Source organism: Amphiura filiformis, chromosome 15, assembly GCF_039555335.1.
Source record: "Amphiura filiformis chromosome 15, Afil_fr2py, whole genome shotgun sequence".
Lineage (NCBI taxonomy): Eukaryota > Metazoa > Echinodermata > Ophiuroidea > Amphilepidida > Amphiuridae > Amphiura > Amphiura filiformis.
Window position 1 is genome coordinate 56966470 of NC_092642.1, and position 27421 is coordinate 56993890.

The following is a 27421-nucleotide window of genomic DNA, read 5'->3' on the forward strand; positions in this document are numbered from 1 at the left end:
ATTCGGGGTTTGCTCACGGAAATTCGAAAATGCCACAAAGTAGAGAAAATCTGTGTAAAATGTCTAACTTTTGTGTTTGTGCCAGACCTCAGACTTCAAAAAAATGATTAATTCCCCTAAAAAAAGGGTGGACTTTTTTTATCCCCCTTTTATGGTCTCAATTTTTGACACCCCCCCCCTTCGAGTCCTAAAAAGAAACCAAAAATATCGTCATTAACAGTGGCATAGGCCTAGATTTCTTTTCGACATTGGGGATGGAGAAATTTTCGTTAAGTCCATTGATTTCAGCACTTTTTTTTGTTGCTCATGTAGTATGATGTAGTCATGGTAGAGGGTGAATTAAGTTTCCAAAACTTCCTACCCCCGAGAATCTAATGATGTGTCTTTATTACCATTACTCAATCAATAAACCCAACTACAAATAGCTACACTTGGCGTCTCATTAAAGAAGTTGAAAAGTTGTCATGATTGTTGATCAATTTGATCATGGAGGTATTTTGATCATGTTGATGTTGCGGAAATCGAAATATTAACCATTTATATGCAAAGATATGCATATTTACATGCATGACTGATTTACAATTGGGACTAGTACAGTGTATTATCATTTGGAGTCAATTCATTGGATTTGTGGCCAAACTTGTGTGCTGAATTGCTAATTAAAAGCGCTTAAACGGCCGGGAAACTCGACTTGACTCGACCCGGGTCGAGACGAGTCGACCGGCTATCATGGCTATGGCAATCGCATGCGCAGGGTTCACGTTGAAGACGTGTTGTGAGGAGGCCGAGATGGAAGGAAATATTTGGCAGTTGGAAACCTTCTTCGATGACATTCATGGGTAAGAATCTATTCTACTGATAACCAACCGTATGGAATCTGAGTATATTTATTTGAAACTACAATTCTGATTCACCAGTTTTCTACTATTCTTTCCTTCCACAATATCTCGCATTATCATGTGGTCCGTCAGGCACCTCACGTTGTCGATGCCACGGCCGTGATTTAGTCGGGATTATGCACTTTCAGTTTCTCACGCGTTTGAACGGGAATTGGATTGCGTACTTTTTCGATGTCTAGTGAGCAAATTTCTTCAATATTTTGAGAAAATGATGTCAAATTTTCTATTCTATATTGTTTGGTAATAATGTCTTTTGCCAATAGTATGTTTAAAGTTGTAATTTTGTGTGTTTGATCGCAAAGATCGGATATTTTCGTTCCCGACTATTGAATTCTGAACCCTTAGCAAGGGTGCCGATTTGCAGAACTTTGACGATAATTTTGCCTTTTGGACACTAAAATGCATTCGATCCTTAATTTTGTTTCAACCGAGTCTTAAATTAGCAAGCACAATAAGGTTGGTACCACTTTTATATACATTGATACAATTTTAAAGATTTTTTTTTTTTTTTTTAACCGGCGAAAAGCGTTAAGTGTGTATTTCATATTGACATCCAAAATGGGAAATACTATTCTGATGGATATAGGAACGGCGTCCATGAGACTCAGCGAAGTCTAGCCGTGATTAAAATATGGGGTAAATTTCCCCAAACTGTAAATCACTCCCTCTGGTATTTCAGCAGCCTATTAGATTAGGAGTAAAGCATTCCCCTTGAAAATCTCCATCGTCGTCGGAACCGACATATTTTAATATTAATGATATTGTGAAATAAAATACATAACAAGACGGAGCTCGGAGGAAACTTCAAACTCATGTTTACCATGTTTACGTGGTAGGGGATTCCATCAACATCCGGGAGTGGAGTGCACTAAAAGTTCATTGTTACTTACCACATCATACAAAGGCTATGGGGCCTGATATCAGGGTATGGCATGGTATCATGATACTGTACCATACCAAATCAAGCGCTGAAAATGGTCGCTGAAGAACTAGCCCCCAGCCCAGTGCTTAAACATATTTTCAGCGCCATCCCTAGATACGGGGACTCTCCCACTGGACTGGGGAAAAGCAAACATTACACCAATTAAAAGCAGGGCCGTTTAATAGCAAGCCATGATATATTGACATAAGCTGACATAAGTCATGTGCCCGAAAAAAGACCCGGTATTTTTGGCAAATCCTACACCCTATGGTGACCCCGTTTTTTCAGCAGCATACACTGAATAGGCTAACCCCCCTTTTTTGAACAATTAGTCCTTAAAATTGAACCAAGTTTTGTCTATTTTTTTTTTTATACTGTAAACTTGGGTAAAATGCTATTTTTGATGTGAAATCTTGGACGCTCACATTTTTAGAATTTTCATAAAACATCAACGTTCAACATAGTACATACCATGAACCTTCAACATGAAACACTTCGTCATTAGGGACCGTTCACAAACACGTAAGGGGGGCCTGGTGCAAAAACATTTCATCGCGAACATTTTTTGCCCCGCCCCCCCCCCCCTTTAGGGGCTGTGCAATAATTATGAACCCTGGGGGGCAAGAAATTTTTGGCGAGCCAAAAAGGGGGGGCAATTAAGCGATTTTTGGCATGCATTCAAGGGGCGTCTTTTAAATAAAACGCTCTAAAAAGACATAGGAAAATAGTACGGAAACGCTTAAATATGCAAATTTTCCTGCTTGCTGCGCTCGCAACATAAATCTAGACCATTTAGAGTTCGGAATTTGGGATCTCAAAAATTTGGCATGTTCAAGGGGGGGCAAAGAATTTTTGGCGGGCCTAGAGAACAGCGATTTTTGGCGGGCCGAGAGGGGGACAAGCGATTTTGGCAAGCCGTTTGGAAATTGCACAGCCCCTTACAGACCTCAAAAATTGCAGGGCAAAACTTTTTGACATGAAAATTGTGGTTCAACCCATAGAAAAGCATATAAACTTGATTTTTCCAGGAAAATTTGTGGTCATTTTTTTCAGGGTCCCCCTTAGGAGGGTCAAAAATTTTATATTTAATTATATTACCCATCCCCCCCCCCTCCCTTTTCCTGGATTTTGCCACAGGCCTGCAATAAAAATTCAACAGTCTACAAATGTATTGTTAACTTGTGTTTGAACTGTCAATCACTTCCCTTTGAAATTCAATTAATTGAAAATGGTAAATAAACAGGTAGATATTCAACAATCATTCATTCTTACACTATTTTGAATTCAATAGCTATTCAGAATGCATGCATGCATGCACATATTCCAAGAAAAAGTAAATAAAGATGATGCAAAATGATGTGTGGTTAACATACAATGTACTAATACTAGTAGTAGTAGACTCTGCCCTCCTCCAACCAGTTGGATTGGATTGGTCTATAATTGGTGGTTTAACGACTGGTTGATTCCAACCAGTAGACTGGTTGATTCCAACCAGTAGAAGTGGTATATCTACCAGTTGACTTGGTGGTATAACAACTGGTAGAATTGAGTTGACTAGTGGTATAACAACTGGTTGACAACTAGCCTATCTACCAGTTGAGTCGAGTTGACTGGTTATTAACAACTGGTTGACTCTACTAGTTCCTAGGTGATTGGAAAGTGGTTGAAAAGTGATTGGAATTCTTTGTCTAAAAACAACCAGTACACACCAACTAGTTGAAATTTAAGAGACAAACAACCAGCAATTTTTGTAAGGGTAGGTGGGATGAAAAGCTGACGATCAATTGAAAATGTTGACCTTTCGTATTGAAGATATGGATTTTTTTCCCAAAACACACAAAAAAATAGGCCTTTTTGGAAAAAAAATCTATATCTTCAATAAATACCAGACTCATCTCAAGTGGGGGTCACTTCAAATCATCCCCAAGTCACATGGTTTAGGAATGTTCTAACTGTATTCCTATATATAATATCGAACAAATGATCTATTTTTCCTGAGGTACTGGATACTGGCCTATAGGCTTCTTTTCAAACTTTTTCCCCATTAAATCAACCCAGTGTGGAAATGAAATGAAAAGAAATGAAAACACTGTATATTTCTTTACCAGCCATTTCGTTCAGACTAGATTTGGCGGTGAGAAATCTGAAGGGTCAAAAAATTCTTTAAAAATCCCAAATTATGTGATCTGGAAGCTTTCTCAACTTATCTTAACCATAAAAAGTTTTAAGTATGATGCTGACCCAAATTAATACGGCAACTGTATTGCCAGCCATGTACTATCTACTGAAGATAGCAACATTCTTAAATCAAGAATCATAATTCTCGGCTTCTCAACTTTTTAGATTCTTTTAATTGAGTTACATGATACAAGTAAAAGTTGAACAAATGCTATATCCAAACCTATTGTCAAGTAGGCAATGCCATAGTTAGACTTACTCTTGAAACTACCAGCCCACTCCCAGCATCCCTTTTTAAAAGCTTTTTTGTTTAAAAGCTTTTTTGTTTGTTTTTTTGTTTAATTTTCAATAGTTTTAAAATTCAATGTTTTTCCTGATTAAAGAGCTTAACTTCAGCACTACACTATTTTTCGCTCACCTGGAACGTTTTCACTAGCTCAACTAGAACTTGATCAGTTCCCTCGGATCGCGATATCCATACAAGAGAGGCGTGTAGCGCCGAGACGTGAGGAGGCGCGTAGCGCCGACATCGAGGCGCGTTAGAGAAGTGAGATTGCTTATGGATATGGTAGTATAACAGACCTCATAATTGCTGGTGTATTTATGGGTAGTGGCAGAGGCTCTTTACTAGAGCTATAGCTCGCCTAGCGTCTTCAGCAGATGGTGATGCTGTGATGATATCTGTGATGATATCTCGGGATATCATCAGTGAGAGATTATACCGATTGTTGACAAGATATCATCACAGCATCTCCATCTGCTGAAGACGCTAGTCGAACTAGTGAAAACATTCAAGGTGAGCGAAAAATAGTGTAGTGTTGAAGTTAAACTCTTTCATCATTTTATCTACCACTACAAATGATTCATTTCGTAGTCGAGTCACTACAAGTCTGCAAATGAATATCCACTTGTTTTTGTTGTTAAAAACACATGCACACCCCTACATGTAATCAGAATTTGGACTGGTTAGTGCATAAGTTAGTGCATCAGCGGACCAACCCACATAAAAATATGGTTGTAACGTCAAAGCGTTGAGGCAGCTGATTCGCATGCGCATCTATGTAGCGTCTTTAAGCGTAGTACATGTGTATGCCAGCCCTTTGAGCAAACACTACCGATTTGTCGCTGCGCCCAATAAAATGCGATTGACATCACTGCCACATCAGGGTGGACAATGCTTTAGTTATTTTCTGTGTGCTGTTTAAACTACCAAAACATGCAGTTTTGATAGCAATTTTGTCAAATTCAAAAGTGTTAACTAACCGTACCAAACATCAAAAAACCTCAATTCAGAAAGTGCAGGCACAAGCAGGTATCCCACGTGATGCGATTGCATCATCATGCAAACAGTCATATGGTAACAGAGAGCTTGGCCGGCCAAGCTACACCCCCGTGGCAAGGTAGGCCCGTGCATGGGCGTGGCACCCAAGGGGCTAGGGGTTCAAAACTGCACCCGAGAAAAAAAGGTTTTCTCTTCTTCTTTCTTTCTTCTTTCCTTCCCCCTCACCAAAAAAACAACTGGGCCATTAGGGCTAATAAACTTGCCCCCAAATAACAGGAAATCTGAGCTTGTCACAGCTGTTAATGAACTCCCAAGGTTGTGAGACAAGAAAGCGCAATTCAATTCCAAGATGGCAAAATTTAACACAAATTGTCAAAAGAAACAACTTTTCCCAATATTTTTGGTAAATTTTGAATCTGTGTGGGTTCGAGCTTTGGGCTTGCCTTTGGTTAGAATTCATTTGCCTATCCCAAAATGTTCCTCAGAGGTCAGGAATCCTTCAATTATGTTCAGTTACTGTGAGGTTCGTTTATCAGATGTAATTTCTCTAATTGAAGCAGAGAGCAGTATAGATATAATTGTAGAATTCCTTCTCACCCCCATACTGCTTAGCATGTGCAGATATAGGTAGTGTATGAATGGCGTCTTGTGGTTCGGAAAGTCACATAAAGTTGGTGGTCCTGTGTACATAAGAGTCAACCCTGTGCACGTTAAAGTGTCAGAGCTATTCGAAAAGAGAAGGGGGACCATCCCCGGTTCTAGTATCTGCAATCACTTCCTCTAAGTGCCAGAGGACCTTGCCCTGTGAAACGTCCTATTTGTTGGATCCTGGCATTATCATCAAGTAGAAGTAGAAGACTAGAATTATGCATTTTGTAATTATGGCGGTCCCGCAACAAAGGTTTGATTTAACAAAGGTTTGTAGAATTACTTCTCACCATGCACTGCTTAGCACGTGCAGATATTGGGAGTGTATGAATGGCGCCTTGTGGTTCGGAAAGTCACATAAAGTTGGTGTACATAAGAGTCAACCCTGTGCACGTTAAAGTGTCAGAGCTATTCGAAAAGAGAAGAGGGACCATCCCCGGTTCTAGTATCTGCAATCACTTCCTCTAAGTGCCAGAGGACCTTGCCCTGTGAAACGTCCTATTTGTTGGATCCTGGCATTATCATCAAGTAGAAGTAGAAGACTAGAATTATGCATTTTGTAATTATGGCGGTCCCGCAACAAAGGTTTGATTTAACAAAGGTTTGTAGAATTACTTCTCACCATGCACTGCTTAGCACGTGCAGATATTGGGAGTGTATGAATGGCGTCTTGTGGTTCGGAAAGTCACATAAAGTTGGTGTACATAAGAGTCAACCCTGTGCATGTTTAAGTGTCAGAGCTATTCGAAAAGAGAAGGGGGACCATCCCCGGTTCTAGTATCTGCAATCACTTCCTCTAAGTGCCAGAGGACCTTGCCCTGTGAAACATCCTATTTGTGGGATCCTGGCATTATCATCAAGTAGAAGTAGAAGACTAGAATTATGCATTTTGTAATTACGCCGATCCCGCAACAAAAGGTTTGATTTAACAAAGGTTTGTAAATACAAAGAATATGCAAATGAAGTCATTAATATTTATAAATGTGCAAATAACATGACACAAATTATACATGTAGGCTGAGCTGCAGGGTGAATTAATGGAACATATATGCAAATACCCTCATTAATATTCATGAGTATGTAAATAACATGATACAAAATTTTGTAATTACACCGATCCATAACAAAAGGTTTGATTTAACAAAGGTTTGTAAATACAAAGAATATGCAAATGAAGTCATTAATATTTATAAATGTGCAAATAACATGACACAAACTATACATGTAGGCTGAGCTGCAGGGTGAATTAATGGAACATATATGCAAATACCCTCATTAATATTCATGAGTATGTAAATAACATGATACAAAACTATATAGCACATCAGCCCGCCATTCCCTATCATATCAAGTTGATTAGTTATTGCATTGAAGCTGCAGAGTGGATTATAGAATTTGCTTCTACCAAGCGAATCAACCAGAGAGTCAATGCATAGCAACCATCTGCACCAACAGCACCATAACATAAGCCCCACACAAAAGTTGATAAGCATCATGATTTTGGTGTTAGGCCATCTAAATATAATAGTTTGTCTCAAAGTTGAGACCCTATAATGCGGAACACGTTTCCTCTTCATTTTTTTTTACTTTAATTTTTTTAATCAAAATGTGGGATAGGCTTTCTGACAAAAATTCGCCGGGGAATATGCACATATAGTTTCACTGTGTTCAAAATGAAGATTTGTATTGAGATTTACGACTAATGCTATTTAGTCTGACGATGTCGGAAGTGAGATATTCATTGTGGATTTCAGTTACTCAATCCAGCTAGAATAACGCCCAAAAAGTGAGCGATTTTACTAATGCGAGCGGGGGCTTTGAGACAAACAATTAAATTAAGATAGTTTAATTGTTTCTAACAACTTTGATTGGAAACCCCCTATTAGACAGTGGATATGTAAAGTAATTGTGTTCTTGGGCATGATCGCTACACGTGTTTTGATATTCATGATATTCAAACCCACAGCAGCTGATAGGTGTATCCCATCATGCTCTGCACTATCATAAACACAACCAAAAAAGAAAGTCTCCAGTAGTTCCATCCCCATTTAATCAGATTCTGATGAGTTCATGGCAAAATAATTTATATAATTATTTTCTATACACTCTCCTTCAAGATTGATACCAAATTTGATATCAAAAGTTTAATCATCGTGAGCATGGGAACCTTTCTTTGGAAATTCGTGCAATTTTAAAATGACATAGGAAGTTGTATCACTGGCGGAGCTAGCGTGTGTGCCAAGAATTACGTCGCCTTTATAGGCCGGCAGGTGACTGCATGGAATTTCAAATGGGGTATAACATGTCGGGTTGTATGTGTAGCTGTTACACACATTTCGCGTTGTTGTAAAGTTCTTTACCGGAGATTAATTGAGTTCATCCAGTTCTAAACAGTTTGCGCAGACTTCAAAACAAGTAATGAGACAAATTTTTTTCAATACGTTTTCTTGTAAGCATCATCAACATAAAATATAAAATTATCAGCATTCACACAACATTATCTGCAATGGCTTTTTTACGACATTATAAAAAGTATTTTTTACATCTACACATCAACACGCATCTGAGAAGTCTAAATTCATTGTCATTAAAGGTTTACCCATGCATGTCAAAATGCAAATCAAATACCCTGCTCTTTTAATTGTGCGCAGGCAAGCATGGCAAGTGTACAATGATTCCTGTACGGGTTGCTTCGGGCCACATAATACGCTGATACCATGCATTGACTTTTGCGTGGTCAATTAAAGTAATTTGTCATTTTTAAAATTGCACGAATTTCCAAACAACGGTTCCTTTGCTCATGATGATTAAACTTTTGATATCAAATTTGGTATCAATCTTCGAAGGAAAGGGTATAGAAAATTATTATATAAATTATTTTGCCATAAACTCATCAGAATCTGATTAAATGGTGATGGAACTACTGGAGACTTTGTTTTTTGGCTGTGTTTAGTAGAACTGCACATGCCATAGAAAGTGTATACAAAATCCCTCACTTCAACTTTCAATTACTCTCTTATATCAGAGGAGCTTAAACACTTGTTTGAAAAAATATGATCTCTTAAGTATTGTGAAACTATCCATAGCTCTCAATATTTAAGCAGCTTTTACTTTTATTTAGCAAGCAGATGCATGATGGGATACTCCCTTTAGCTGCTGTGATTCAAACCAGAAATATACTGTATCTTGCCCATGTTAGACCGATTTTGTAGAGTATTCTTCAATGACATGGATCCCCATTGCTAACTGTCTTGCTGGGGATATCAGTCAGCGCAGTGTTCAACATATAAGACCGCTAAATTTATTGTGAGAAGCTCTCTTACATATGAAGATCGTCTGAAGGAGCTTAATCTTTTGAGCCTTGAGCAGCATAGTATGTTTAAAGCTTTGGTTTTGTTTTTCAAAGGCATTCATGACTTGATTTAATTCCCTCGATGTCTCTGGCAGGATTACCTTCCGTTCATCTGTTTCTAACAATTTAAGAACCTCGGACTGCCTATCTCAAAAAAGTGCAGAAGAAACCTTTTTAGCCGAATGTTTTAAGGGGGGTACTACACCCCTGCCCAATTTTGTGCCTATTTTTGCATTTTTCTCAAAAATTATAGAGCATTGGTGACAACTAAGATATGTATATTATAGGGGCAAGGACTACAACTATTGCACTGAAAATTTTATTTCAGCACAGACAACAGTTGTGGAGTTACAGTCAAAAATGAGGGAAAACCAATATTTGATCAATAAATCAATAACTACTTGCCTTGAGTTGGTGAATTTTCAGTGCAGTAGTTGTAGACCTTGCCCCTATAATATACATATCTTACTTGTCACCAATGTGCTATAATTTTTGAGAAAAATGCAAAAATAGGCACAAAATTGGCCAGGGGTGTAGTGCCCCTTAAAATCGTATGCAAATCCTGGAATGACATCCCAGTAATTAAAAAAAAATCTATCAATCCTCTGTATTTCAAGAGTCAGCTTTTAAATTACTATTACGAACAATTCACAATTTTAGCATCTTTCAAACTTATGCAATATATCAAAGGTATATTTTAAAACTGGTCTGACTTATGATTATTCAGTGTTTCTAGATGTTGTTGACAATGTCCTTTTTGTCCTTTGTGATGGTGTTTCTAGAAGAGAATCATATATTCTAGAAAGTTCTCAGCCCCCGTCCCTATTTAGGGTGGGGCTGGCCTCTTGTTTGATTTTAATGGCTTGCCTCACTTTTCTTGGCAAAAACTTGTCTTCTCTGCAGAGGACTTTTAACATTTCCAATGTCCTGTTCATGTACGGTGTCTTTACTGTGCTAATGCTCTGCGATTGATTTGAGGTTGTCTTGGCAGTGTCTTCTTTCAGACACTTGCCGAGCAATATATTTTTGACTCCCAAGGTTGAGTTATTAAAAAAAATCTTTTTATCAATCTATGTACATATGGAATATGAATATAAAATTTTTATCTGGTTTACTGTAAATCTGTAATTTAATAATTGTGTATTTTATTTTCTACATATACTTTTATTTTAGATGCATGTTTGAGGGACCCCAGCTTGTGAGCTTTTTGGCCTGTTCAGGTTTTGATTTATTTTGTCCAATAAAGGAAATAAACTAAACTAAACAATAAAGATTGTTGTGGGCCAATATTATAACCTGGGGTCACTCATATATAAAGGTGGTACAGGTATGTGCGGCGGTCAACCAGGGTCCCTTTTTTCAGGCTCTCCGGCAGTTCCTTAAGAACTACATTTGGATCATGCTCCAGTTCTTTAGCCTCAAACTCTGATAATTATAGCACTTTAAGCTCAAATTTGGAACAATTTTTAATTTTTTAGCTCCACAGCCTATAATATGGCCTAATTTTAGTTCACTTGACCCCCCAAATGTTGACATTTCAGATCATCAAGCCCTATTTTCCCCCAATAAGTTTGGCTCCGATCACTCACCCCTCCCAAAGGCCAAAAAAAAAAAGTTTGTTTGTCCATAGAGGCTTATGAAACAGTTGGGTAGGTAGGTCGGATTTAAAAAAAAAATTTTTTTACAGATATTGCACTTGAAACTGACAATTTGAAGACTGGTAAATAAGTCAAAACACACAGCACTTTACTGGTTTAACTCTTGAGATGGTTCTGCATGTTATACTGTTCATTTTATTTACATTTTCTTTCTTTAAATTTATACTAACCACTGTTTTACTAGCACATTCAACGCAAATTAAAAAAAAAAAAAAAAAAATTTTGGCCTAACCAAAAGTTGAGTGCCCATCCCCCCAGCCAATAATTACATATTGGAGAATCATCTCCATAATTAGCCCCTGTGTAATAATGTTATTCATAAGAATTATTTAACATGCACAAAATTCCTCTGAGGTGCTAATGGGTATGTTACGAAATACACCACATTTCGCCATACTGCATTTTAGAAATGCTTGCTGTTAGAATAAGAAAAAATTTAATGCTAATTTATTGCACATTCTAGGGAAGCGTGGTTACCTTTTTAAAATAACAGAGTGAGAGGGTTTTCAAGAAAATATTTTTCCTGTCAAAACTGAAGCATCCTCTGTATAAAAGAAAATATGAATATTAACTGCACATCATATATAACGATTCGTGATACCCAATTGTGGCACATTTGATGTCGTTTAAGAGGCAGAGAAGTTTAATTCAATTTTATATAGGCCAAAATATTTTTTAATTGAGCAAGAATAAGGATAGAAAAACGTTGAAAATTCTATGTGAATATTACAGACCCCACCAAAGATTACTGTTTCGTTTTTATGGTAATCTAATCTTTTATTTCCTGAAAAAACATTTGGGGTCTAATGTCGATTATTTACATACTTGATCAAAACATCGAACGTGTATACAAGAAAAATGGTAGGTTCCTCTATAGTATTTTACTGACGATGGAAATGTACTGAGACACGAGCACGTGTCAAAATCGATATAATGTATTGTCCATATAGACGCCCATTTATCATGTTTATTGTTGGATTTTTTTTATATATAGAACACGCAGTTAACAACAATTGAGCGCAATTAATACACATTAATGTTTTTAGGCAAATAAAATTCCAAAATATGGTACGTTTTCTGCCTTTGCTTGTCACGTGGTAGGCCTATGTTGAAGTTGCGATTATATCTTCAAATAAGTTTCAAATGGATACTAACAAGACAAGTGGCCGAGTGGTCTAAGGCGCTGGGTTCATAGTGTGTCCAAAGCGGTGCGCCGTGAGTTCGAACCCCGCCTCCGCCAAATTTAATTTTAATTTTTTAAAAATTTCATATTGGGGAAATGTGACTGGGAGAATTTATGTATGGCGTGGAGTGATGTGGTTACGAAACATGTACGAGGGGGTATCAAAAAGTTTTAGAAATCGCCTAGAAGTGAAAAAGCTATATCAATGAAATTTTATCAGTGCAATCACTGGTCCTTATGTACACTATGGTCCAAAAATGGTCTCATAAGTATGTTTACTTTTTTACAGGCGACGCTAGATGCCAATAACCCGCTGCCCCAGTTACTGCGCATAAACTGCAAGATTGAGAAAATTGAGGCAAGCAGCATTATTAAGATCCTGCTTTTGAAGGGTTGCAGTGCCTAGAAAATTGATGATGAAATGAAAGTTATCTTCGGTGGTGATTGTGATATGTCACTGTCACTTTTTGGAAAAGGAATTTTTATTTCATCACAGATTTTCTGGGCACTGTAGCCCTTAAAATGGAACTTAATCATGCTGCATGCCTTAATTTTCTCCATTTTGCTGGTTATGCTTGTTACATAGGCAGGTAGTGACATCTAGCTCCTGTAAAAAGGTAAACATACTTATGAGACCATTTTTGCATCATAGTGTACATAAGGACCAGTGATTGCACTGACAAAATTTCATTGATATAGCTCTTTCACGCTCTGTGCGATTTCTAAAACTTTTGATACCCCCTCCTATGTAACACCCCAGGGAACATTTAACATTCATCAGCATGATTTTATACTATGTTGCACAACATTTACGTAAGTCACAATGTCTCATGTTTCATGCATACCCTTTGAGGTTGTATAGATCAGTGCATTCACACTTGTCAAACCTGATCAATACATTCATGTAAACATTCTTATCAATTGCCATAGAAACGTCAGACAGAAGAAACAGTAAGACTCATTATGCAAAAATAAGGATACGAGGGGCAGTCAGTATGTTTTAAGAGTTGACTCGTGACGTCATTTGTGGATCGTTTTCATGGCATTTCTCAATGATTACATAAACACTGTACCTTTGTCTTTCAAACAACACATGTAAAAATTCTATCACACACATGATTACGTAACATCATTAGCATAAAATCAATGGCCTAGAGTCACCTGGTGAAATTGAGGCGTTTTTGTTAAGGGAAATAAGAGGCTGAAATGAGGTATTGTTGTATTTTCTATATTTTCTCGGGAATTAAAGAATGGAGAATGCTGCCTTTTGGAACAGTAATAGAACACAAACTACCAGTTCATTAAACCATATTAGTTGGGCTGTTAAGGTTTTAGTTTATTTAAAATGCGTGGTCAAATATGTCTTCTTATTTTTTGATAAAAACAAGGCTTTTCTTTCTTTTAATATCTTGATATTGCCAAAAATAGCAAACGTAGAAATTTAAATTTTTTGCCAGTTCTGTTGACTAATCTCCAAACATTTAAACGGGAGTCTCCCTAGAAAATATTTGAATCCGTAATTAAAATATAACTGTTATTGTACCACTGTTACATTTATACAAAAAGTAGTGGTACAAAGAGAGAGGCCATCGTTTGAATGAGAAATTTATTTTTAAAAAAAATCCATAAAAATTCATATGAATATTTAAATTACAATTTTCATAGCATTTTGTAATATTTTAGGCCCTATTTACATGGAATTGAGCAATTTTCGTGCATTTCCACCATGTTGTATCGGTCATCCCACTCTGCGCATGCGCAGATTGTTGTTTCATTTGCACCAGTTATCATCGCACTGAGTACCAGCTCTCACACGTGACCAGTCATTATATTTTAGTCTGTTTCATTTTGGAGATAATTAATGTCATTTGTAATAACTGCTTTTTCATTTTCGCCATTTTTGCAGAATAATTTTGCTTCCATTCAAGCCCTAAAGTTGTTGAAGTTTCCAGACGCCCCATTTCCACCAAAGTTTAATGGCAAGTCTCATATTTTACCAAATGCAACGGAGGACCTAGTGTTTATTCCTGCCCAAAACTAGCCAAATGCACCTTGTACTTTTGCTGTTTTCGGACATTGTAAACACATGTTTTTTCTGTAATTTAAAAAGCCCGCCTTTTTGCGTGATTTGGCAGTGTCCCTAGTATATTGATTATATGCTAATGCTGTTACGTAATCATGCGTATGATATAATTTTTACATGTGTTGTTTGAAAGACAAAGGTACAGTGTTTATGTAATCATTGAGAAATGCCATGAAAACAATCCACATATGACGTAACGAGTCAACTCTTAAAACATACTGACTGCCCCTCGTATATCTGGAAATCAAAGGAAGGACAAGACTTCTATTGTGTACTATTTTACCCAAAGATTGCTCTCAGCATCAAGGCTATTCCCCAGGCTATTCCAGTTGAAATCCATACACCCCCATGGAAGACATGGCCTTTAATCACCTACACATGGAAACACCCAGTCAGGTTGTCCCATTTGAAATTCACACTCCCTGTGTGGAAGATCAAGGTCCCGGGGGAGGCACATCAAAATAAATTGGGTGGGTATGTTCCCCCAGAATTTTGAGGTGGTAGGTCTTTTTGGGTGCTGCGAACAAGTAAAATGGGGGACATTTGGAGCTGCGAATAGTAAAAATCAAGGGTCTTTCTTGGCTTTCTGGTTGAAAATATTGATCCCTATATTGCTCATTCTTCACATTTCTGTTTTTTTCAGGCGATTTTTAACCAGAAAGCCTCTTGATTTTGATGTTTGCACTTCTGAAAGACCCCCTTTTACCGGTACGCTGTCCATTCCCAAAGACCCACCACCTCAAAATTCCGGGGGAGCATACCCACCAAAAAAAAATAAATTGATGATGTGCCTCTCCCGAGTAATAGTTGGTAACTATTATAGGTATCTTTATTAATTTTGATAACATTAAATACTGATGGTTTGATTGAACAAGGTTAACGACTTTGCATCAGTTATTTCCCGCGTATTGAAAAATCTATATATACTTCAGAATATCCTTCGGGGCAGCGCCCTTCAGGATATTCCTTGGTTCCAAATGAAAAATGTTTAGATTTTTCACAATACCCTCAAAACAACTCATGAACAGTCATTAACCTCTTATTCAGCAGACATATAATCACAGCCAAATTACAAAGTCTCCACTAGTTCCATCCCCATTTAATCAGAATCAGATGAGTTTATGGCAAAATAATTTATAGAATAATTTTCTATACACTTTCCTTTGAAGGTTGATACCAAATTTGATATCAAAAGTTTAATCATCGTGAGCATAGGCGCCGTTATTTGCAAGGCGTCGAATGGGATGCCTCCACCATGGGGCGATTAAAATGTGTACAAATCCATTTTTAGTAATTTGCCCTCAGATGACCCCTGGGTGACTCCTGATGACCCTAAAATGACATGCCAAAATTTGGCTCTAAATGTTGACTGTACCCACCAAGTTTCATGCCCATACGACAGTTTTAGTTATTTGACATGCATGGGTAATCCTTTAACCTGCCGGCCTATTCAGGCGACGTAATTCTTGGCACTCACGGTAGCTCCGCTACGTGATACAATTCTCTATATGACATTTTTAAAATTGCACAAATTTCCTATGCTCACGATGATTAAACTTTTGATATCAAATTTGGTATCAACCTTTGAAGGAAAGTGTATAGAAAATTATTATATGAATTATTTTGCCATAAACTCATCAGACTCTGATTAAATGGGGATGGAACTAGTGGAGACTTTTTAATTTGGCTGTGTTTATAAAATCACATGGCTGTTTAAAGCCATATTGTAAAATTTCCATAAAAAATAGATTAGTATTTCTTTTCCATAAAATGTTAGCTATTACTGTCAGATTTTGTCCCCTTTTAATTCTGAGCCGAACAACTGAGGTAAAGCAAAGAAAATTGGATTTGCTACCAGCGCCAATATTGCCAATGCATGTCACTACATCTTTTGTGCAGTTTGATAGCATTTCAGTTACAAATATCAGAAAGAGATTTTTAAAGTCGCATCAAGTAGGGACTCTTCTTTAACCCACTTTTCCTAATGATCCAGTCTGTATCTATTTAACCAGGTCACCATCCTGTGAAAACATTGTATCAAAACACAATACATGTCTCATCTATCTCCATTTCTGTGATGTTATTTATTTACCCAGTAGCTGTATTCAGATGGTCATAAACTCGAGAATTGCAATTCCTATAAAAATTCAAATTTTTTTAATTCAAAAAATTTCAAAATTGTACAATTTCATGACCATATTTGGAATCAGCATGAAAAAGGCATTAAAATGAGTACAAACAAGCCTGGTATTGGCTTAGAGACTCTTGAGATAGCTCTTGATATTTTGAGAAATATCTCAAACTGGGACTTTTTATGCTGAAGGCTATGGCCCGTACGCAGAGCATTATTGAAGTGTCAGTTTATAATACTTACATGTTCAGTAATTTCAGGTTGTCTTTGGGGAAATTTGATATCAATTTTAATGTTTATTCAGCAGATACACATATAAAATCACAAAGTTAATACTATGGCTGTTTAAATTAACAAAACATGCAGTTTGATAGCATTTCAGTCAAATCCAATTAAAATACATGATGCTCCTCAGAAATATTACAAAGAGACTATTCAAATCGCAGTTGAATAGCAACACTTCTTTAACTCTCTCTACACGGGTGTTGACTGCAGGCGGCAACCTTCAATTTTTCTTTAAAAATTCAAAAATGTCAGAATTGTACATTTTTATGACCATTTTTGGAATTGGCATGAAAAATGCATTAGAATGAGTACAAATAAGCCTAGTATTGGTTCAGTGGTTCTTAAGATAGCTCTTGATATTTTGATGTAATAGCTCAAAACTTAGGACTTTTTATGTTGAAGCCTACAATATATGGCCAGCAATCAGCATGGAGAGCAATATTGGAATCCTCAAGACATTACCAGCTCACTTGTTATGCTTGCTTGAGACCTGCCTTGCTTTAATACCGTATTTCCTCAAATAGTCGCTCCCGGCGGCATTGCATTTTCCAAAAGGGGGACGTTTATTAGAGGTCATTTTTAGAATAATAATTCCTGTTAAAATCATTAGGTAAGCTTAAAACTCACGTTGAAATGACAAACTATGAACTTAGGAACGTTCACTTCCGGGTGTACGACCAGATTTTCGCCAATTACCGACGCCATTAATAGCCACCATGTGTGCACCTTGGTAAGCTTACTACACAAGATAGCATGGAAATATCAGCATTTTTTAAACATCTTGGTTGAAAAAAAGTGGTGGGGGGGGGGGCGTTTAATTGAAGGGGTGACTATTCGAGGAAATACAGTGTCAGCAAAAAGCGCTCTGTATGGACACACCTACTAGTTCGTACAGTTTCATCCTGGAGAATGACAAAGGTTTTAAGTGCTTCATCGCCCACATACCAGCTAATGGCGGCCCCTGGATGCAAGCCACAATTCGAAGAATTTGAGATATATAGGGGAAATATCCTGCCTGCACAAACACAATTTGACATTTCCGCCAGCAAGTAGTGTAAAACAATAAAATAAAATATACAAATAAATAAATAAATAATATCATTAACCCTAACCGTGCCCAAGGTTTTTTGCTATCGGAAGGGAAAGATGAAATGAAAAAGGAAAGAAGAAATCACTTGGTACCCCCGGGATTTGAACCTGAGACCCCTCGCATGTGACACAGAAGATCACCAGCCTCTAGCCATGGGGGCTAGGCCCGGCCAGTGATTTAGTTCAGTGGTTCTTAAGATAGCTCTTGATATTTTGATGTAATAATTATTCCCATTATGCACCTAGGGAATAAGTGAGAACCCGGAAGTGACTATGTAATTGCTGTAGCGACGAAGCTTCTGAATTTGACAACTATAATCTTGTAAGCTTTGGGCACAAAAGCGTGGGGGTTCAATTTCTGGTAAAAAGGGTGTATGGCTAAAAAGTGTGGCAGAAAAATAAAAAGGGTGGGGGTTTGGTTTGACCCCCTGACAAACAGTGGGCTGTAGATTTATGCTACAAATGTAAAATATGTACTAAAATCCTGTGCATCATCAGATCAGTCCCTATTTTCGATAAAATTACCAAAGAAATGGGTTTGTAAGCTCAAGTCCGAACCCTGTCGAAATTTTTTTAAAGTACTCTTTATAGTTTGATCAGCTCGTAATCGGCGGGGGCGAAGTTATAACATTGTGGATTAATATCAATATATTTCATTTGGAAAATTGTCTTGTGACAATAGAAGTCCTATACTTTGTCTACTTTCATTAACATGCAAAATATAGGACCAGACAGATCAACTATATCACTCTTAACGTGGGTCCACTTTTCGGCATAGTGCGGGCAAAAGCTTGATAATTCCCACCGATTACGAGCTGATCAAAGTATAGAGCAGTGCACAACACCCAAAAAGTGCTCAATATTGCAGTTTTACATGTAATACTAATAATATAATGTTTCAGCCTTCGTTATTTTTAACTTTTATTTCTATTTGACATTTAAGAACTCAAAAGAAACTATTGTCATTTGTCAAAACAAGCACCTAGCAGTGGTACCGGAAATTTCTACCCATAAGTAATCAAAGCATTTCTTTGTAAAAGGACCTTGTAAAAGCTGGTGCTTGTCAAGAAAGTCATTATCATTGGTGGAAATGATTTATTTTCATCTAATTTTGACATGAGATTTTTTTTCAGTTGATGCTTTCTTCAGTAGACAGCACCTCAAGGTGTAAAACATTATCATGTATCACCGCAACATTTATTTTTGTCACTAGTAATTGACAAAGGTCTAGAGTATCCTTACGTAATCATTATTTTCAGTCTATAGTGTTCTTATGTACACCCTCTCCTTGCGGGTGTCAACTGCGGAGTGCAGACGACGTATTCCATCAAATTTTCTTTAAAAATTCAACAATTTCCGAAATATACATTTTCATGACAGTATTTAGAATCAGCACGTATATCTCAAAACTTGGACTTTTCATGTTGAAGCCTATAGCCAGTACGCATAAAGCACCAAAATACATTATTTTATTATGTTAACCCCATGAGAACTACCTGCCGATTGGCCAAAAAGAAGTTTTCATAATCAATTGGACCAATCGTTAACATTGTTAGAATAATTTCACCATGCAAAAACATTGGGGTGAATTATTTGCAAAGCTCCATTCTGATTGGTGATTAAAGCAATGATATCATGTAATTGACCAATCAGAGGCAATGTTAGTTCGGCAGGTAGTGCTCAGAGGGGGGTAACAAATATAAATGTCCCTCAAAAATAACAGCTCGCAAATATATCTCTTTTAAAAAAAAAGGAAACAGTTCAAAATTGGCAATGCATGCAAAATTAACATTTTCCAGTATGCAGTACTTGCTTTTTTTCCCCCTAAACTGTGAAGTGAGCATATCCTGGCTATTCCAGTTAAAATCCATACACCCCTTATGGAATACATTGACCTTAATATCTCATACAGGGGGTGTAGATTTCAAATGGAGGCAGTCATCCATTTGAAATTTGCACTCCCTGTCTAGTATGTCTTCCACAGGGGGTGTAAGTACTAAAACTGGAATTGCAATTGACCTTAATCTATCATACAGGGGGTGTAGATTTCAAATGCAGTCGCTCATCCATTTGAAATTAAAACTCCCTGTCTAGAATGTTTTCCACACAGGGTGTATGTACTAAAACTGAAATTGCAATTGACCTTAATCTCTCATACAGGGGTGTAGATTTCAAATGCAAGCAGTCATTCATTTGAAATTTGCACTCCCTTTCTAGAATGTTTTCCACAGGGGGTATATGTATTTCAACAGTAATAGCCCACTGGCACTTCAACTTATTTTTTAAAAACACTTGAGATTCTGACAAATTTACTTGAGAATATTTGTGCAATATGATTGGCTCCTTGCTGCATCGCATAAATTGATAAAATATGACCGCAACACGTGAGTGTGATTCTGCTGCCCAGACATAGTGCTCAAACTAATCCGATTATAGACTGAGTGCATGCACTACTGCGATATTTTGTCATCTGCTATTCGCTGTAGAAGTGATAAAGCTATTATAGCAATAGATGAATACAATTTTTGACTTATCGCCTGCACTACAACGTCCATGCAGTACCTATGCATTGAACCATATCATGCCGCTCACTCGCACCTGTAAGATTAGTATCTTTGAAAAGAGCGGTATTGTATTATGATTTCAGATATACACAGGTGATGAGTGCAACCTGCTTGTAGTGCAGGGCAATATAGTCAAAAATTGTATTCATCTATTGCTATGGTAGTTAATCCAATTATGATGTCACTTCTACAGCGTACAGTCATGTGATAATACTCTTTTCACGCTCATGACCTTGAGCACATAAAGTAGGAAAATATTTTAGCATAACAAAAGAGCATACCTTAAATTCTGCGTAAAAGCTGCAGAGCCTGAAACTCTCTCATTTACATAACAAAGAACAACTTTTTGAGAGCCAACACCCTTTATTCGCTAACTAAGTGATGTAATAATCAAATTAACTACCGTAGCAATAGGTTCAAACAATTTTTGAATATATCGCATTGCACTACAAGCAGGTTGCACTCATCACCTGTGTATGTCTGCAATCATAGATTGAATACAATACCGCTCTTTTTAAAGATACTAATCTTACAGGTGCGAGTGATCAGTATGATATTCAATATTCTATATAATTACTATCCTGGTCTTTATCCCTGCTCTTTGACATCTATGGCTCAATGCAGAGGTACCGCGTGAACGTACTAGTGCAGCACGGTATATTCAAAAATCGGTTAAACCTATTGCTATGGTAGTTCCCGGGTGGTAGTTAATCCGATTATTACATCGCTTTGGGAGCACGTGTGGCCGAATGGATAAGGCGCCCGACTCATAATCCATAGGTTGCGAGTTCGAGCCCTGCTCGTGCCAATGTGTTGTGTCCTTGGGCAAGGCACTTTATCCTCATTGCGTACTGGGGATGGGGTTGGGTTGGATTGGATGTTTGTATAGTTGTTTGTTTCTATGTTGCAATATTGGCGCTGATTAAACTGTTGCCTGCAAAATTGCATTGTGTCTGTTTAGGTGTGTTTAATGTTCAATTCTAGCCATTTGACCTGCGGGTCACCATTAGAGTTGAAATAAAACCTTCCTTTTTTTTTTTTTTTTTTTCCGACAGCGAATAGCGCAAGTTAGTGTTCATCTGGTTTCTCATGCCAATTTAGAGACTGACAACTTGAGTACTGCATTCGCCCTTCTTTGCACCTCCGCACTTTAAGTCTGTCACTTTGGTGGGGGAGCTATACAAGTGATGAAATGCAAGTAAAAACTTTACACCACATAATCAATCAAAATACAGTGTATCTGAAGGCAAAATCATCATAATCTAATACAGGGTGTCCCAGAATGATCTGTACCGGGAAAGATGGAATTTTTTAGATATGAAGGGCATGTTGAATGGTCATATTGTCTTGCATTTTAGTTCTACATATATTTAGCTTTCTCAGATTTTTTAGATTTTAAAATTGGACGTTTCTAGTAGAAGTTATAGAAGGTTGCGTAAAAATGGTGAATTCTAAGTTTTGACAACGCAACCTATTTTGAAAATCTGTAACATTACTAACCGTTCAGCACAAAGTTATTTGGAAAAAGTTATGCAGGTATTTTAGTTGTGCCCTGTTCATATTTCCACTAAATAGCCGATATCTATCTATTATTTATGACGTTACTGAAGCAATCATTATATGGAATTAAGGATTTGTGGCCTAATCCCATTCTCTCTTTGGCGGTAGTTTCATTTGAAATGCATGCAGAGATCAAACTGGTTGTGGTACAGAAAAGACGGCTCCTCAATTTACTGTACAGTAGCGTGGATTTCTTTCAAAAACTTACTGGCAAACCGGCAGCTATGTTGAGACGCATAAAGAAGATTCATTAGACAATAGTGTATAACGAAAGAAGTTTGACGGAACTGTCAGGAATCGGCAGATACGTATCGTGCCATATTTCAAAGGTATGCGAGTCGTTTTTCATCGATTTTACATTATTGTATGCCACGCCAAAACAAATAAAGGTAGCGTGCTGAAATAAACAGAATAAGTAGGAGACATGTCCAGCATTATAATGCTGGTATCAAAAATAGATACACTGCCCGTCTTCTATTTTTAGTTATTTTTGCAAACACGGTACAAATCATTCTGGGACACCCTGTATATAAGCAGGAAATAGACAGTGGTTATTTTATTACGACATTTATTTCTAAAGGTGCATTGGAAATGGAACGGGGCTCTTAGACAGGTTGTTATTTGACAATTTCCATAGGGTACACTTACTATGGGAGAAGTGCTTATTTAAAAAAAAACGCAGTGATTTATAGTGCGCTACATACAGGCACAATGCCTAGACATTGATCCACAAGCCTCAGCACACTTTACAAGTTGGCCCACATCATTCCGTAAACAATTTAACAACAAACCAGGGACTTTGCTGCTTCAAGAGCGCACACCCTAGATATTCCACAAATAACCATCACAACCAGGATCAGCTTCCCGAGTTTCGTACAGGTTACAACAAGACAATTAGCAGTAAGTTCCTTGTCCAGGGGAATTTCAAGCTAACTCAATTTTTCCACAAAAGCGTATTAGGCACCGCCAGGGTTTGAACCAGTAATCTCTCGCACCATAGTCGAACGTCTTATCGATTGAGCTAACTCGACTGCTTATTAGCTCAAGTAAGGTAATCTGTGACTTTCCGGATGGTGTTGAGGGTCTAATTATATAAAAAATACATAAAGCTCAACGAAAGTATCACTCTAGATGTAACACCACTATGACAAACCTTGCATGAATGACCGTTAAGTGTTATTTATCCAGGCATGTGAATGCTGAGACACAAATATGATATAATAATCCGTCATTTATTTTTCTGTCTATTTTCTCTTTGACATTTATACAAAGAACAGGAGCACGCCTTCCCATCATGCTCTATTGGGCTATTTTAATTGAAATCCATACACCACCTGTGCAAGACATGACATTAATCTTCCACACAGGGAGTGTAGATTTCAAATGAAGTCACCCTTTCAGGTAACCCAGTTTGAAATTCACACTCCCTGTGTGGAAGATTAAGGTTATATCTTGCACAGGGGGTGTATGGATTTCAACTGGAATAGCACAGGCTATGTAATAAACTGGAATAAACCAGTGCAATAAACTGGAATAAACAAGCACATAGGACTGATTTTGACATTTGCTTTGACTTAGTTTTGAGATAAAAATATTTACTTTGTTGATCAATGTTCCCTGAACAACAGCCATCCAACATGTATTCAAGCAAAGAATTATAATCAAAATACCTAAATTCTTGATCACCTGAGATTCTGAGCCAGCAGACAATTGTGTTGAGCATGCAACGCAATGATCATACGCTATAGAGTAAGTGCGACTGTTTTAGAAACGGCCAGTCATCACTTCGAGTACCCGTCAAGGCTAGGTGGCGATTATGTTTTTATGTTGTTCCACAAAAAACTGAGCTTGACGCAGTGTACGCAGTGCTCTCATGAGGCCAAAAAAAAGGTTTGTCTCAAAGTTGTATTTGTAAGCGCGCATTTGTAAACTTGTGTGATTTGAAAAAAGAAATGCAGAAATTTTTATTTCGGCGAAAATTTTTTTTTGTTGCCTGATTGAGAAATAAATAATTTGATTACCATTATTACGGCATACACTAGCCTTCAAACACATTTTGCTCCTGTTCTGGTGAAATCTCGTAACTCCAAATAGCTGCTATGTGTTAAATATGTACAATACAATATTGTACTGTAGGGCCTACTAATAATTGAACATAGCAGCTATTGGAGTTACAAGGTTTTGGCAGCATTTGAAGGCTTATGATTACAACTAAGTTCCATGTGTGATTTAAAATTTCAACAATGCATCATGGGAAGGCAAAATTTCCTGCTGTCTGTATAGAATCCGTCATCAATTGTCATTGAGAACTCTCTGCTCACATGTAAGGCAGGAAACTCAAGTCATCAAAACCTTAGTAGCTTTAAAAAAAAAAAAATTCTTTACTGAGGCAGTGACTGCATATGTACAAGAAATGTATATCTGTCAAGTTGTCGGATATGAAATGAATACCATAAACTGTCAACTTTCTAAAACTTTCACCCCGAATCAATTTCATTTATAAAATCATTACATTTGCTCAATTACATATGTACAAAATAATCAACTTATTCTTTAGCATTTCCAGTACTCTTTGGAATTTTTTTCATGTACATTCTTAAGGGGTGGCGTATGAATTTTTGGACAGTATTTATTGTGGGACATTAGAGCACATCAGACCTATCGAATTGCATTCTGAATACGAAGAAATGTCCTTCTGATATCAAATAATTTTTATTTTTTGAAATTTGCAATGTAATACACATTTTATGGTAAATGATTAAAAATTGATATTTTTGATATTTAAAGTACTCGAAGTAAACTTTATAAATCTGATGATTTATACTTAAAGTGTATGTAGGTGGGATGAAAAGCCGACGATCAATTGTACTTTTCAGATTAAAGATATGGATTTTTTCCCCAAAACACTAAATAAATTATGTCTTTTGGAGAAAAAATCCATATCTTCAATATGAAAGGTCAAAATTTTCAATTGATTGTTGGCTTTTCCTCCCAGCCACATACACTTTAAGAATATGTCATTAGATTTATAAAATTTACTTTGAGGACTGTTATATATCAAAAATGTGAAAAATATCAACTTTTAATAATTTGTCATAAAATGTCGAAACATGAAGATATGGATTTTTTTCCCAAAACACTAAATAAATTATGTCTTTTGGAGAAAAAAATCCATATCTTCAATATGAAAGGTCAAAATTTTCAATTGATTGTTGGCTTTTCCTCCCAGCCACATAACTTTAAGAATATGTCATTAGATTTATAAAATTTACTTTGAGGAATGTTATATATCAAAAATGTGAAAAATATCAACTTTTAATAATTTGTCATAAAATTTGTATTATATCGTGAATTTCAAAAAATGAAAATTATTTGATATCAGAAAGACATTCTTCGTACATAAAGAATGTAATTCGATACGTCTGAGGTGCTCTCATGTCCCACAAAAAATACTGTCGAAACGCCATAAACGCTCATTCTAGATCCCTTAAGTAAAAAACAAAACAATGGAAAACATGTCTATTCGTTGGCAGCTCTGAAAAAAAAATAGACTCAGCCAGTCAGTGCGATAGATCGCTTCATTGCATTGGTTACTTTTGCCAGGATTTGGTTATTTCATCTCGCACCCTCTGACACGAAGGGGACGCTTCTAATGTTACACTCAATTGGGGAAATCAATAGACATAAAAAATAAATACATTGTAAGCCTACCTCTGTCAAAAATTCAATTTTTTGTATCAGGGAAATCAATTTCCAATATAAAATACAAAAGAAATGGCAAATTGGTATTTTCTATGCTGAGAAAGCTGACTGGAACTGAAAAAAATAGGGATTTTGTGAGAGTGCCGGCTGTCCCCTTTGATATATGTGAGAAATGGGTAAGTGTAATAGATGGAACAATTCCGAACGAGATAATTAAACATGCTTAAATAATTAATTATAAACTTTAAGGCCAAGGGAGACAATGTTAATTAATACTAGAATTCCTATCATTTTGTTCTCAGTGCAATTGTAAGCCGCAGAAAGGCCCATCCTTGGTAACAATAATATTTATTTTGAATTACCAAAATACAAGTACAAAAATGTTTGCCAAAAATATTTTTCAATAACATTTGACATTTCAGGCCGACTGCTGACCGCTGGTGAACGCCGTCTTGTCACTGATCAAATACCAATTGCCGCCAGATCAACAAAAACGTGAGTCCAGCTGAATAGTTTAATTCTAAACGTGTTCATGACTTTTGAAATACCCTAACATTTTAAAAATGTCATCAAAATATTTTGACCAAAACCAAAACATGTTTGTAACCTGTCTATAACGTTTTAAAAACATTTCTTGTGTTTGCTAGGCACACAGGTGCGGAGAGTGTGTGTCAGTAGATCAATTCAATCTCAGTTTCTATCCAGAGAAGACAATCTTGCACTTCCCAAAATGCATTTCTTCCATTTCAATTTTCTGTACTGATTTGCTATGTTGTGCCACATGGGTTGATAGTGACGGAATATATCTCAGTGAATGAACAGAGCACATCCAGATCTTGAACATTTTTTTATTTCTTGACTAACAACCCATGTTCAGCCAGTCTATTCTCAAAATGAAAACAAAGGAAACCTGTACAAAGTACTGGGAGCGTAATTTGTTGAAATGAGCGGATCTATTATGTTGCAAAGGATTCTGGGTAGGGTGAGATATCTCCTCTGGTTTCTATCTCAGCAACACCTTCCGTTATGCAGTTGTATAATTCTCTAATTTGTGAGAAGAGCAAATATAAAGAAACACTAGGATCCACAACATGCTCATCTATCAGGCCACACTTCTTTGACCCCAATACATTTGTGCATTCATTGCTGACCTTTGAAAATTTGGGTACAAAAACTCAAACTCTGCAACTTGAGGTCAAATTTTGCACTTTGATTATTTAATTGAGGTTACTGAACTATGCCAATGGGATGAGGCCTTTGTGGCCCATAGTGAAACAGAAGTTGTTGTGGAAATAGATCAATTTGCAGTACTTTCGGCCATATGGGCAGTGTTGCCAACAGTTGGTGCCACGACAATTTAGAGATCTCAAGTAGCCCAAAATGTTAACGGAACCAGTTGCTTACCATGGTCGCTCCTACCGGGCCCTGCAACAAAAGTCAATTTTGCAGCTTCCTTCATCAACAGCTCAAAAGGTTGATCCAATTGTTTTTCTCGATGGTTTGATAAAATGAAGACAAAATAAAAAGGGTTTATAGGTGCTAGCCCGGGGTGCTAGCGACTTAAAGCTCAAATTTGATGTATAGTTCTATTGGTTTCACAATTTTTTAAACCTTTTTCATTCATAATTTGTCCACCCTTTTTTCTTTAATAAAGGAATGGGGCACCCAATGGGAGCTATGATGTGATGTGCTGAAATCCGGGGGGTGATGCGTATGTAGGGCTATTAAGACCCCATTACCAGCACATGCTCTGTCACCCAAAGACCCCATTACCAGCACATGCTCTGTCACCCAAAGACCCCATATTTTTCCTTTAGATCTGTCATCCAAAGACCTAGACCCTAATATTTTCATCTTTTTCCATGCCTGAGCATGTTATGCTTGT

At 37.0% G+C, this 27421-nt stretch overlaps 1 protein-coding gene across 1 annotated transcript in view; it reads right to left on the reverse strand.

Moving 5' to 3' along the window:
* The window catches only part of LOC140171059 (uncharacterized), a 148903-nt gene that overhangs the window by 46593 nt on the left and 74889 nt on the right, over positions 1-27421 (reverse strand). The window contains exon 5 of the mRNA XM_072194235.1: positions 3195-3357. Coding sequence (XP_072050336.1) covers positions 3195-3357 — 163 coding nt within the window. The remainder of the gene's footprint in view (positions 1-3194; positions 3358-27421) is intronic.